Source organism: Pelobates fuscus, chromosome 9 (assembly GCF_036172605.1).
Source record: "Pelobates fuscus isolate aPelFus1 chromosome 9, aPelFus1.pri, whole genome shotgun sequence".
In the NCBI taxonomy this organism is placed as follows: domain Eukaryota; kingdom Metazoa; phylum Chordata; class Amphibia; order Anura; family Pelobatidae; genus Pelobates; species Pelobates fuscus.
The window spans coordinates 167,760,603-167,773,640 of record NC_086325.1 but is presented as its reverse complement, the minus strand read 5'-3'; the positions used below and the strand labels follow the sequence as shown (position 1 = coordinate 167,773,640).

At 43.6% G+C, this 13,038-nt stretch overlaps 1 protein-coding gene across 3 annotated transcripts in view; it reads left to right on the top strand.

The window, feature by feature from the left end:
• Positions 1 to 11,142, top strand: part of TOR4A (torsin family 4 member A) — a 28,288-nt gene extending 17,146 nt beyond the window's left edge. The window contains exons 1-2 of one of the 3 annotated variants that reach the window (XM_063431786.1): positions 3,464 to 3,678; positions 9,319 to 11,142. In XM_063431786.1, the coding sequence (XP_063287856.1) occupies positions 9,370 to 10,644 (1,275 nt within the window). In that variant the 5' untranslated portion in view covers positions 3,464 to 3,678; positions 9,319 to 9,369 and the 3' untranslated portion in view covers positions 10,645 to 11,142. Of the gene's footprint in view, positions 1 to 3,463; positions 3,679 to 4,293; positions 4,542 to 9,318 lie in introns of those variants that run through there. The other 2 variants (XM_063431787.1, XM_063431785.1) reach the window with 2 other exon arrangements.
• The last annotated feature ends 1,896 nt before the right edge of the window (positions 11,143 to 13,038 follow it).

Sequence of the window (13,038 nt, the reverse complement as noted above, 5' to 3'; positions counted from 1 at the left end):
CACTGTAGAACTGATTCTTGTTTTTTAGGATCCATCTGAAACCCTGAGGCAGAAATATTATATCCTAAAAACTGTACTTCTGACTGATCAAAGATGCATTTCTCCAATTTACAATAAAGGTGATTTTTCAATAAGGTTTGCAAAACTTGTCTGACATGACCATGGTGAGTGGAGATCAGGGGAATAAATAAGGATGTCATACAGATAGATTAAGACCAACGAGTAAATATAATCCCTGAGTACGTCATTAATAAAATCTTGGAAAACCGCTGGAGCGTTGCACAACCCCCCAACGGCATTACCAGATACTCATAATGTCCACTTCTGGTATTAAATTCAGTCTACCATTCATGGTTTTCCTTGATTCTTACTAAATTGTAAGCGCTTCTAAGGTCAAGCTTAGTGTGACGGACCGCTGGCACTCCGACTGAGTACCTCCGCCAATCGATGCTCCTAGTGCTTGCCGAGGACTCCGAGCACTCCAACCGACACCATCAGCACTCCGAACCCTACTTCCAGCTGTGGTCTCGCCATCTCTCACCCACCCTGGATCCACGACCAGGATCCAGCTCCCAGTGGGTGAACCCCCACCATGGCCCCCGCTATCATTCTCCTACCTTTTACATTATCATCCCCCACCATGGACCCACTATCATTCTCCTACCCTGTACATTATCACCCCCCACCACAGACCCACTATTATCCCCCACCATGGCCCCCGCTATCATTCTCCTACCTTGTACATTATCATTCCCCTATCTTTGCCATTATTGCTCCCTATCTTGGTCAAAAGAGCCCTGACACCTCCTGTCACGGCAAGGGTTCATAATTTAGTATTACATTATGAAATATTATCCTTTAATGTAATTTGTGTAGTGAAGATGCTATTGCTGAGGTCAACAGGGGTTACATCTTTTGAAGCTGGGACCCCCACAGAGGTCGGATTACAGAAGGGGAAGTGTCGATGGCATAGCAATGTTGAAAGGATTTTACTAATATGGATGTGAAGTAATCAAGGCTCTGCAAGGTGTGAGGTTCTACACTTGGGAAAAGTCTGAATGTCTCTTCACCCATTTGGCCTGTACCATTAAGTGCTGAGTAAATCTCTTTGAAATGTAAATGCCATTTTAGCTTTGCTCCAGTATCATACCCAAAGGAAGGACAAAAACATTCATATTTACCCCACAGAATAATAATAAAGCCTCATTTTTATTATATTTGGAATGGGACAAGCCCAATCTTTTAATTAAGCCTAAACATGAGTTGCACAACTTAAACCGTGTGGCAGGAATTGTGATGTCTGTCCTATTGGATCGCAGGTGGGGCGTGCAACATGTCTATGGAATGGGAAAACAATAACAAATTCATAGAGGCAATTATTATTTCTGTGACAAGTACAGTAGAGGAGATAAAACCCAAAAGGATCTGGAACAAAGGAGGTGGTCACTTAGAATCACTATACGTACGCCCCTGGGTGGGGTGTGATAATTCCACAGGCTATATCTCCTGTGATCCTGAAGGGTGGTAGTGTACTTGCTTGGGGCCAAGATCTAATTTTGAGTGAGTCACCATCATCCTTCCTTGCCAGAGACCCCCTGGACAGAAGTTGTACTTTGAAAACCTAAGTGAGTAATTAGGACTTCTGTTATTTTAACCTTTTTGTTTTTAAATGCTGTTGGTGTAAATAATTTGTTTATTATATATTGTTGTATGCACTGTGACTATTTTTGCGCATAATAAACATTCATTTATTAAGTTCTACCTTTGTCTGGTTAAGAATCACGTTACCTGAAGAGACTAGTTAGTATTTTTGTAATTACATAGATATTGTGCTAAGTAATATTTGGTGGGTTTTATTGTTGATTTACCTGGGGGACCAAGGCACCCCATTTATAAATTGTCTTGGTGGTGGCAGCGTTAAGATAGTAATAGTTATATTATGTTTAAGTGTGGGTGGTGTTAAAAGGGGGGATTTTGTCATTATTTCCGGTCTAGTGCAGACAAATAGTGTACTTTAACCCTTTCACCACCGCAACTACGTCACGCACACTCTTGGAGTACATGCTCGTTGTTTACTCCCACAAGGCTCGTAGTTCACTCCCACGATGCTCGTTGTGTACTCCCACGATGCTCGTTGTGTACTCCCACGATGCTCGTTGTTTGCTCGTTGTTCACTGCCACGATGCTCCACGATGCTCCTCGGTCACTCCCACGATGCTCCTCGGTCACTCCCACGATGCTCCTCGGTCACTCCCACGATGCTCCTCGGTCACTCCCACGATGCTCCTCGGTCACTCCCACAATGCTCCTCGGTCACTCCCACAATGTTCGTCGTTTACATGCTTGTTGTTTACTCCCACAAGGCTCGTAGTTCACTCCCACGATGCTCGTTGTGTACTCCCACGATGCTCGTTGTTCACTGCCACGATGCTCCTCGGTCACTCCCACAATGCTTGTCGTTCACTCGTTCACTGTTTACTCCCACGATGCTCGTTGTTTGCTCGGCGTTCGCTCCCACAATACTCCACATATAGTTTGAGTTTTTTTACTCTACATATTCGCTATAGAGGTTAAACGCGATGCTGCACTGCTCTGGAAGTTACACCAGTGAATAAAACTTGTATTAACATTTTTTGTGATGCTCTATTTTGTTTTAAAGTTATAGGAAAGATTTAGTAACTGATCTTCCCAATCCATCTCAGTCCTGGCACATCCAAGGCACACACTGCATCGTAGAAGGAGACAAAGGGCGGAGTTTATAACAATGATTGACAAGAACCCAAGACAGAGCTTCTCCATTTTAGTAAACACAGAGGTGTGCATTTCTACATTTAATTGTCTTTCATTTTTTATCACAAACATATATTTGTTAAAGAAACACTGTAAGCACCATAACCACTACATCACGCTGTAGTTTTTATAGTGCCAGGACAGCCTGGCTACCTACCAGAGTCTGTAGTCAAACTACTTACCTAATGTCTGTCGGGCACAGAGTGCTGTCAGCCAGTGAGCTAAACCCTGCACCTTCAGGCTAGCTGAAAGCACAGAGCTTGTGGTTCTCCAGAGGTAAGTCTTGCCATGCAGCGCTAGCTCACTGGTTGAGAGCATCAGCTGATCACTATCAGCCAATGATCAAAGCCCCTCACAGCCATGAAAGCTCAGAGCAGAGAGCTTCAGGGTTACAACGGAGCAGGGGACACCAGGTAAGTTGTCAAATGGTTTGGTATTTACATTGGGGAGCACCAGGGAACTCCTGGCACCATAACCACTGGAGCAATCTGCTTTTCTGGAGTTTTTTCAGAACTCATTAGCTATATTTTTGCATTTTATATAGTTAGTGTGATTAATAAATACATTTGTTGCATTTTATTTCTTAACCCAGCCCCCTCTGGCCCTTCCTCCATTCTTGCTGGTTACTGTAGCTGATAAGTGATTTCATAGCTCCCTCCCTCCTAGCCCACAGGGTCCCATAGCACAGAGGAGTAATCAGGAAGCACTGGGAAGGTTTCTTTGAAAGCTAGGTCGCCTTTCACACATAGATGTGCTGAAATGCAGGGGATAACATCAGCACATTGGAACGTTCCATGCCTGATTGGTTGATCACTCCGCGGTCTGGGCTGTGCTAAGCTGATGCATGTGCTAAGCCTGGGAACTCATTGAAGAGACACAACTTCAGATGTGAGTAACTTTTTACCTTTAGTTACTTTGGACAGATTGTTTTGCATATTTTTAGTGCAATATCTAAATAAGTGGGTCAGTTCTGGGGCGCCTCAGCAGTGCAATGGAGCTATTGCCTGGGCCCCCACCAATCCTGGGGTTTTAGGGCAAATAACCATCACCTAATATTACCAAGACTGATTAGTTCCCATCAGCCACATATTGCAGCTCCAATCTGAATATGTTTTGGTAATGTTGCCAACACTTGTAGCAGTGCTGTACAAACATAATATATAATGCAACAAAATATCAAATGAAGTACAACATAAATCTGAACAGTCATAATTATAAATCATCAGCTGGATGGATGGATATGCATATAGTTAGGTAGTCAGACACAAGATAGATATGTAGACAGACAGACAGAATATATACGATAGGTAGACAATAGATAGATGCTCCATAGATATGAATACAATTGATAGATATACGATCGATAGGTATACAATCAATAGATATACGACAGATCGATAGATAGATATATGATAGATCGATAGATATATAATAGACAATGAATATATACGATTGATAGATACATATACAATAAATATACGCTATAGATATACAATAGATATATGATAGAATTCTTTGATTATATGACATATTTCACAATCCGGCTGTACTCTAATTCTGTAAATAAAGGAAGCCCTAACTTAGCTCTCCTCCCACAGTCTGTTTCCCCCTCGGGTTGCAGATAGCAGTATTTCAATGACAAGCTCAGGAGGGGAAGTCATAAGTCGTGTGCTCTCATTGAAACCTGTTCGCTGCCCTTTGGTTGGGTGACATGTGGCACACCCTGTGGATCGGATCAGTAACTAGCTGAGGTATGTGGCACATGCCATGGAGTAACCTGGCAAATTCTTACAATGAATGGGCGGATTCTTTGGGTCTCAGGGTTAAGGGGTAGATTCTCATGTTTTACCATGAACGGGCAGATTCACAGTATGAATGACAGATTCTCATGTTTTACCATGAACGGCCAGATTCACAGTATGAATGTACAAATTCTTAGGGTCTCGGGGTGAATGTGCATTCTCTGTCTCGGGGTGAATGTGCATTCTCTGTCTCGGGGTGAATGGGCAGATTTTAGGCAGCCTGGAACGTACTCTTTTTATTATGAGACTCCATGTGTGTGAATTATTGTATGAATCCTTCCTTTCATACAGGTGACTCCACTGATGGTATTTAATTCTTAACATCTTCTTATTTAGAAGAATTTAGTTACAGAGTATGCGTAGATAATTCAGATTTTGCAATGTCTCAGGTATGTGCATTAGAAAGACAGTTTTGTTGCAACATTTTTTGCGACACTTTGCTCTGTAATCTGATTCCTGAGCCCTGGACACAAATGAAACCTAAGTGCAATACGAAACAAAGACTTTAGTTCCCCTCCCCCGTTGTATGCTGTTGGAGGCAATTTTCTCACCTGGTGCAGAATATGGGCCAAATTTGTTTATTGCATAATGGGGTGTGTTATTTTTCATATGATAAATCAGGTTTAAAATGTTTTGCGTTGTTTCTTTTGCACAATTTTACATGGTGCTCGGAATCCAGTGAAACATTCCAGGAAAGAGATTGCTGAAAGGGCATTATAGCGATTGTGGAATGTAAAGATGGCATGGGATGTGGAGAAACACTGATAATGCACATCATTAGGTAACATTCTGGCTGCTCGATGAAATAATAGGGTTACAGCCCGCTAGCAGTTCCCTGGCCTCCTTCCCAGTTTGATGGTTTACCTTCTCTCCTGGTTCGCACAACACTCCTGATCCTCTTTGTACGCAGATCTACAACATCCGTTTTCTGTATAAGGCGAATGTCAATGCTTCTGCTCACTGACTGGCTGAGAGTGTCAGCTGACCTATCTCAGCCAATCACAGAGCTTCTGTGCATCGGCATATGCACAGAATTGACATTAGACCCTGGAACTCAAAGCTGGGAAAAGAGAAACGTTGCACAGCCTCCAGAACCATCACTAAAGTGGTCTTGGTGCTTGTAGTAATTCTTTAAGTACATTAAATAGATCTGGAGACACGTATGACAACATTACTATCTATCTGGAGACATGTATGACCATGTTACTATCTATCTAGAGACACGTATGGCCACGTTACTATCTATCTGGAACCACGTGTTACCACGTTACTATCTTTTTGGAATCACGCATGACCAGGATTCTGGGACTAGCCTATTTTGCTGACATCATCAGAAGTGATTCTCTGAGCCAATCACAATGCTTCCCCAAAGGATTAGTTGAGACGGTCAAGGAGGCAGATCAGGGGCAGAGCCAACAGAAGCCAAACACAGCCCTGACCAATCAGCATCTCCTCATAGAGATGCATTGAACGAATGCATCTCTATGAGGAAAGTTGATGGTCTCCATGCAGGAGGAAGAGACACTGAATGGCAGTCACACCGTGTAGCACTGCCCCAGGAAGCAGCTTTAGCAGGCATCTGAGGAGTGGTCAGTGGGGGTATCCCTAGCCTGTAATGTAAACACTGCATTTTCTCTGAAAAGACAGTGTTTACTGCAAAAAGCCTGAAGGGAATGGTAATACTCACCAGAACCAATACACTAAGCAGTATACTATACAATAAGCTGTAGTTGTTCTGGTGACTATAGTGTCCCTTTAATGTTGGTGTTCTAGGCAAGAGTCCTACGCTGATACGGAGGGTCTGGCAGTGCTGGCTCCATTTGATGGATTTTCCCCTTTACCCGTGTTGAACGTGGCCAGATGTACTTGCAATAAACCAATTTCTGTTAGATACACCAGAGGTTAGGGTGGTGAGCGATTACTGATAGTGGATGCAGCTGAAGCCATAATGGCCAGAGAGATCCGCTCTTTTGGCTTGTACGAGCTCAACAGAGACAAATAATGGGAAATTGTGGCATCACTTCCTATGAAATGTGCTGTTTGCTGATTACTCTAATCGCTGTTTTGCAGCTTTATTCAGAATTGTGTAATCTTCACTTGTTCGATGTGTCATGTGATCCTGTATTTCACCCGGCGTGAGAATCCGTGTAAAAAGTTCCTATATTAGGGTCAGCGCCAGTCAGAGAGCAAAATACAGGAAGTAAAGCCGGCGCCACCATCCTAGCCCCTACAATTTCAACATTTTATAAATAGGTTCTGCAAGTTTAAAATGAGCATTGATCATCAGACGGCTTATACAGGGAGTGCAGAATTATTAGGCAAGTTGTATTTTTGAGGATTCATTTTATTATTGAACAACAACCATGTTCTCAATGAACCCAAAAAACTCATTAATATCAAAGCTGAATATTTTTGGAAGTAGTTTTTAGTTTGTTTTTAATTTTAGCTATTTTAGGGGGATATCTGTGTGTGCAGGTGACTATTACTGTGCATAATTATTAGGCAACTTAGCAAAAAACAAACATATACCCATTTCAATTATTTATTTTTACCAGTGAAACCAATATAACATCTCAACATTCACAAATATACATTTCTGACGTTCAAAAACATAACAAAAACAAATCAGTGACCAATATAGCCACCTTTCTTTGCAAGGACACTCAAAAGCCTGCCATCCATGGATTCTGTCAGTGTTTTGATCTGTTCACCATCAACATTGCGTGCAGAAGCAACCACAGCCTCCCAGACACTGTTCAGAGAGGTGTACTGTTTTCCCTCCTTGTAAATCTCACATTTGATGATGGACCACAGGTTCTCAATGGGGTTCAGATCAGGTGAACAAGGAGGCCATGTCATTAGATTTTCTTCTTTTATACCCTTTCTTGCCAGCCACGCTGTGGAGTACTTGGACGCGTGTGATGGAGCATTGTCCTGCATGAAAATCATGTTTTTCTTGAAGGATGCAGACTTCTTCCTGTACCACTGCTTGAAGAAGGTGTCTTCCAGAAACTGGCAGTAGGACTGGGAGTTGAGCTTGAGTCCATCCTCAACCCGAAAAGGCCCCACAAGCTCATCTTTGATGATACCAGCCCAAACCAGTACTCCACCTCCACCTTGCTGGTGTCTGAGTCGGACTGGAGCTCTCTGCCCTTTACCAATCCAGCCACGGGCCCATCCATCTGGCCCATCAAGACTCACTCTCATTTCATCAGCCCATAAAACCTTAGAAAAATCAGTCTTGAGATATTTCTTGGCCCAGTCTTGACGTTTCAGCTTGTGTGTCTTGTTCAGTGGTGGTCGTCTTTCAGCCTTTCTTACCTTGGCCATGTCTCTGAGTATTGCACACCTTGTGCTTTTGGGCACTCCAGTGATGTTGCAGCTCTGAAATATGGCCAAACTGGTGGCAAGTGGCATCTTGGCAGCTGCACGCTTGACTTTTCTCAGTTCATGGGCAGTTATTTTGCGCCTTGGTTTTTCCACACGCTTCTTGTGACCCTGTTGACTATTTTGAATGAAACGCTTGATTGTTCAATGATCACGCTTCAGAAGCTTTGCAATTTTAAGAGTGCTGCATCCCTCTGCAAGATATCTCACTATTTTTGACTTTTCTGAGCCTGTCAAGTCCTTCTTTTGACCCATTTTGCCAAAGGAAAGGAAGTTGCCTAATAATTATGCACACCTGATATAGGGTGTTGATGTCATTAGACCACACCCCTTCTCATTACAGAGATGCACATCACCTAATATGCTTAATTGGTAGTAGGCTTTCGAGCCTATACAGCTTGGAGTAAGACAACATGCATAAAGAGGATGATGTGGTCAAAATACTAATTTGCCTAATAATTCTGCACTCCCTGTACAAGATGTTCTGCAATAGATTTGGTTTTCAGTCGGACACAGAGCTCCACAGCAATAAAACTCAGTTATATGCACAGTATGAGTGTATCACAGAGTTCCATCCACAGCAATAAAACTCACTGTAATGTGCACAATATGAATTTATCACAGAGCTCCACAGCAATAAAACTCACAATAATGCGCACACTATGAGTGTATCACAGAGCTCTACAGCAATAAAACTCACAATAATGTGCACGGTATGAGTGTATCACAGAGCTTCACAGCAAAAAAAAAACCCACAGTAATATGCAGTGTGTACAAGGGTATCACAGAGTTCCACGTATCACAGAGTTACACAGCAATAAAACTCACAATAATGCGCAGTGTGTACAAGGATATCACAGAGCTCCACAGCAATAAAACTCACAGTAATGTGCAGTGTGAGTGTATGACAGAATTCCACATTAATAAATCTCACAGTAATGTGCAGTGTGTATGAGGGTATCACAGAGATCCACAGCAATAAAACTCACAGTAATATGCAGTGTGTACAAGGGTATCACAGAGCCCCACAGTATAAAAAACCAACACTGTTTGTGGGACAGTTCTGTTTGACAGCTACCTATGATTCTGAAGTAACCACATTGTGCATTTGCTCTGTTAAACCTATATAATCCTTGCCCCCCATTTAGGCTGAGTGTTTAGCCATTTCCTGAATGCAGGAATGTTCTAATGCAATGTTTAGGGGCTAAGAAGGAGCAAGGTATGATTCTAAATAACTTATTATAATCTATTACATCCATTTCTATTTAGCATATTATAACAAGCAATTGCTAATTGTGGAATTCAGTCACTGGTAATTTTTGTTTCTTTTTTTTTTTAGGGTGATCTTCGTCCCCATTTGAAAAGCGAATGGTGTGTTCTAGCTGTAATCATGGAAAAGCAGGAACTTAGCGATGGAGCTGGCGTCCCACAAGGAAAGATTACTCTGGTGTCCTCACCAGTGCGTGCCGTCATACGCATGCGCAAAAAGCTCAGGACGTTAAAGAATGGATGCTTGCAGCTGGATATGTCTGGGAAAAGGTTCACCGACAGCCCAAAGTCAGCTTTTCGACAAACCTCTGCCGATAAATGTAAGTCTTCAAACTTTGAAAAGCCTACCATTTTTAAATTTGACTCACCAACGTTAGCAGAGGTTTCTTTAAATCACCAGCCACGCAAGTCAAAACGCAAGAAATCCAGGCCCGTGTTATATCCAGGTAATGCCAGAAAATACTTGCCTGTGGAACAAAAGAGCAAAGCCAAACGCTGCCTCATACTGTTTATATTAATTGTTGGATTCCAGATTTTAAATGCCATTGAGAATTTAGATGACACTGTTTTAAAGTATGACTTGGAGGGATTGGAAAAGACATTGAAGAGGGACGTGTTTGGCCAACAAACTGCAGTTGCAAAAATGATGGATCACTTGAAGGACTACCTAGCCACACATTATCACAACAAGCCACTGGTGGTATCTTTAAATGGGCCCAGTGGTGTTGGCAAGAGTCTTATGGGTAGGTTACTGGCCAAGCACTTCCAGTCAGTCATGGACAGTGATTTCATCTTACAATATTACGTTCTGCACAACTGCCCAAAAAGCTCAGACGTTGCTTTGTGCCAAGCGGAGCTGTCCAATCTGATCTCCGACATGATCAGTCGAGCAGAAATTGAAGAGAAGATCCCAATTTTTATATTTGATGAAATGGAGGCCATGTCTCCACCTCTGCTCGATGTCTTGCAGGGCTTTTTCCAACTGAACCAAACGAACGAGTACCTCAATGCTGTGTATGTACTAATCAGCAACTTGGGAAGCAGCGAAATCACTGACTATGTCCTGAAAAATGCTACAAATAGCATCAATACTGTGGAGCATGACCTTCGCCAGATTGTATGGTCTATCTTGAAGGGCCATCATTCCATTTGGAAAGTTGCTGAAATTGTACCTTTTGTGCTCTTGGAACAAAAACATGTTATGAGTTGTTTTCTAGATGAACTACTCCAGGAAGGGTTCTACCCAGACAAGGAGAAAATAAAGAACTTGGCAGAGGAGCTAAATTATTACACTGTAAATGGTACAAAGTACTCTACGACAGGATGCAAGGAGGTAGTAGGGCGGGTGAATCTTCTGCATCCCATTCACAGGCACATTGACCTGAGAACGGCTTGATATTACCTGTGTCTATGGATTACTTTTCCCAGGATACAGAACTAGAATGGTATGATGTCTACATGGTTTTAGCGGAAGCATTTTGTAACTGACCTTGTGTACGAATTGTGAGACAGAGTTTACCATGAGTAGAAAACCAAAGTGTGGGTGAATAGGACATTTAAATATAAGGAATTCCAAATTACGGAGGAGGATAACATATTAGAAAATTAAAATGTCCGTGTGTCTGTTTAGCAAAGGCAGGGACATCTGGAGTGATCTGTATCTTGTAACAAGTTGAGAATGATCACAAGTGGTGTTGGTTCGCTGAGACCTCAGTTCTCCAGCTGATCTTGGGCAGAAGATTATGGGAAATATAGTCCAATAACAGAGGGGAGGCAAAGAACTGGATACATGGACAGTGTAGAACCCGGTATGGCCAGTTTAGAGCTACTATTTGCCTACCATGAAACCATGTTAATAGAGAATAGAACATCTTAAAATTAAATTGTTGTGAAAGAGGTTTGTGTTTAAACGTGATTCTTTATGGTGTAAATGCTGATTTGAAGATATAGTTTTACTTCTCAATGTTGTGGACTTGAAGTTATTGTGAAAAGGTTCACCAATCCGCCATGATAACGCTTATCAGCGCTACGGGATGGAATGCAATGGTAATTAACTGTACGGTTATATTCACTTATTCAAAGAGGAAGTTACACAAAAGATAACGTTGCGGATCTGTCATTGAGCCATTTAAATACGCCATCTGTGTAATGCGGGCAAAAACAAACAGTTCAGGTTACAGTGTAAAAAGGCATTGAGTCTGTTCTAAAACAAGATAAAGCTACGGGGGGGAGGGGGTTAATGGCAGCACATATTATAAACAGTGGACCCCTCGTTCTGAGAAACAGTGACCCCTCATTCTGAGAAACAGTGACCCCTCCTTCTGAGAAACAGTGACCCCACGTTCTGAGAAACAGTGACCCCACGTTCTGAGAAACAGTGACCCCTCCTTCTGAGAAACAGTGACCCCTCGTTCTGAGAAACAGTGGCCCCTCGTTCTGAGAAACGGTGGCCCCTCGTTCTGAGAAACAGTGGCCCCTCGTTCTGAGAAACAGTGGCCCCTCGTTCTGAGAAACAGTGGCCCCTCGTTCTGAGAAACAGTGGCCCCTCGTTCTGAGAAACAGTGGCCCCTCGTTCTGAGAAACAGTGGCCCCTCGTTCTGAGAAACAGTGGCCCCTCCTTCTGAGAAACAGTGGCCCCTCCTTCTGAGAAACAGAGTACCCTCCTTCTGAGAAACAGAGTACCCTCCTTCTGAGAAACAGAGTACCCTCCTTCTGAGAAACAGAGGCCCCTCCTTCTGAGAAACAGTGGCCCCTCCTTCTGAGAAACAGTGACCCCTCCTTCTGAGAAACAGTGACCCCTCCTTCTGAGAAACAGTGACCCCTCCTTCTGAGCAATAGTAACCCCTCCTTCTGAGCAATAGTGGCCCCATTTTCTGAGAAACAGTGGCCCCTCGTTCTGAGAAACAGTGGCCCCTCCTTCTGAGAAACAGTGGCCCCTCGTTCTGAGAAACAGTGACCCCTCCTTCTGAGCAATAGTGGCCCCACGTTCTGAGAAACAGTTACCCCTCCTTCTGAGAAACAGTGGCCCCTCCTTCTGAGAAACAGTGGCCCCTCGTTCTGAGAAACAGTGACCCCTCATTCTGAGAAACAGTGACCCCTCGTTCTGAGAAACAGTGACCTCTCGTTCTGAGAAACAGTGACCCCTCCTTCTGAACAATAGTGGCCCCACGTTCTGAGAAACAGTGACCCCTCCTTCTGAGAAACAGTGGCCCCTCGTTCTGAGAAACAGTGGCCCTCGTTCTGAGAAACAGTGGCCCCTCGTTCTGAGAAACAGTGGCCCCTCGTTCTGAGAAACAGTGGCCCCTCGTTCTGAGAAACAGTGGCCCCTCGTTCTGAGAAACAGTGGCCCCTCCTTCTGAGAAACAGTGGCCCCTCCTTCTGAGAAACAGTGGCCCCTCCTTCTGAGAAACAGTGGCCCCTCCTTCTGAGAAACAGTGGCCCCTCCTTCTGAGAAACAGTGGCCCCTCCTTCTGAGCAATAGTGGCCCCACGTTCTGAGAAACAGTGGCCCCTCCTTCTGAGAAACAGTGGCCCCTCCTTCTGAGAAACAGTGGCCCCACGTTCTGAGAAACAGTGACCCCTCGTTCTGAGAAACAGTGACCCCTCGTTCTGAGAAACAGTGGCCCCTCGTTCTGAGAAACAGTGGCCCCTCGTTCTGAGAAACGGTGACCCCTCCTTCTGAGCAATAGTGGCCCCACGTTCTAAGAAACAGTGGCCCCTCCTTCTGAGAAACAGTGACCCCTCCTTCTGAGAAACAGTGACCCCTCGTTCTGAGAAACAGTGACCCCTCG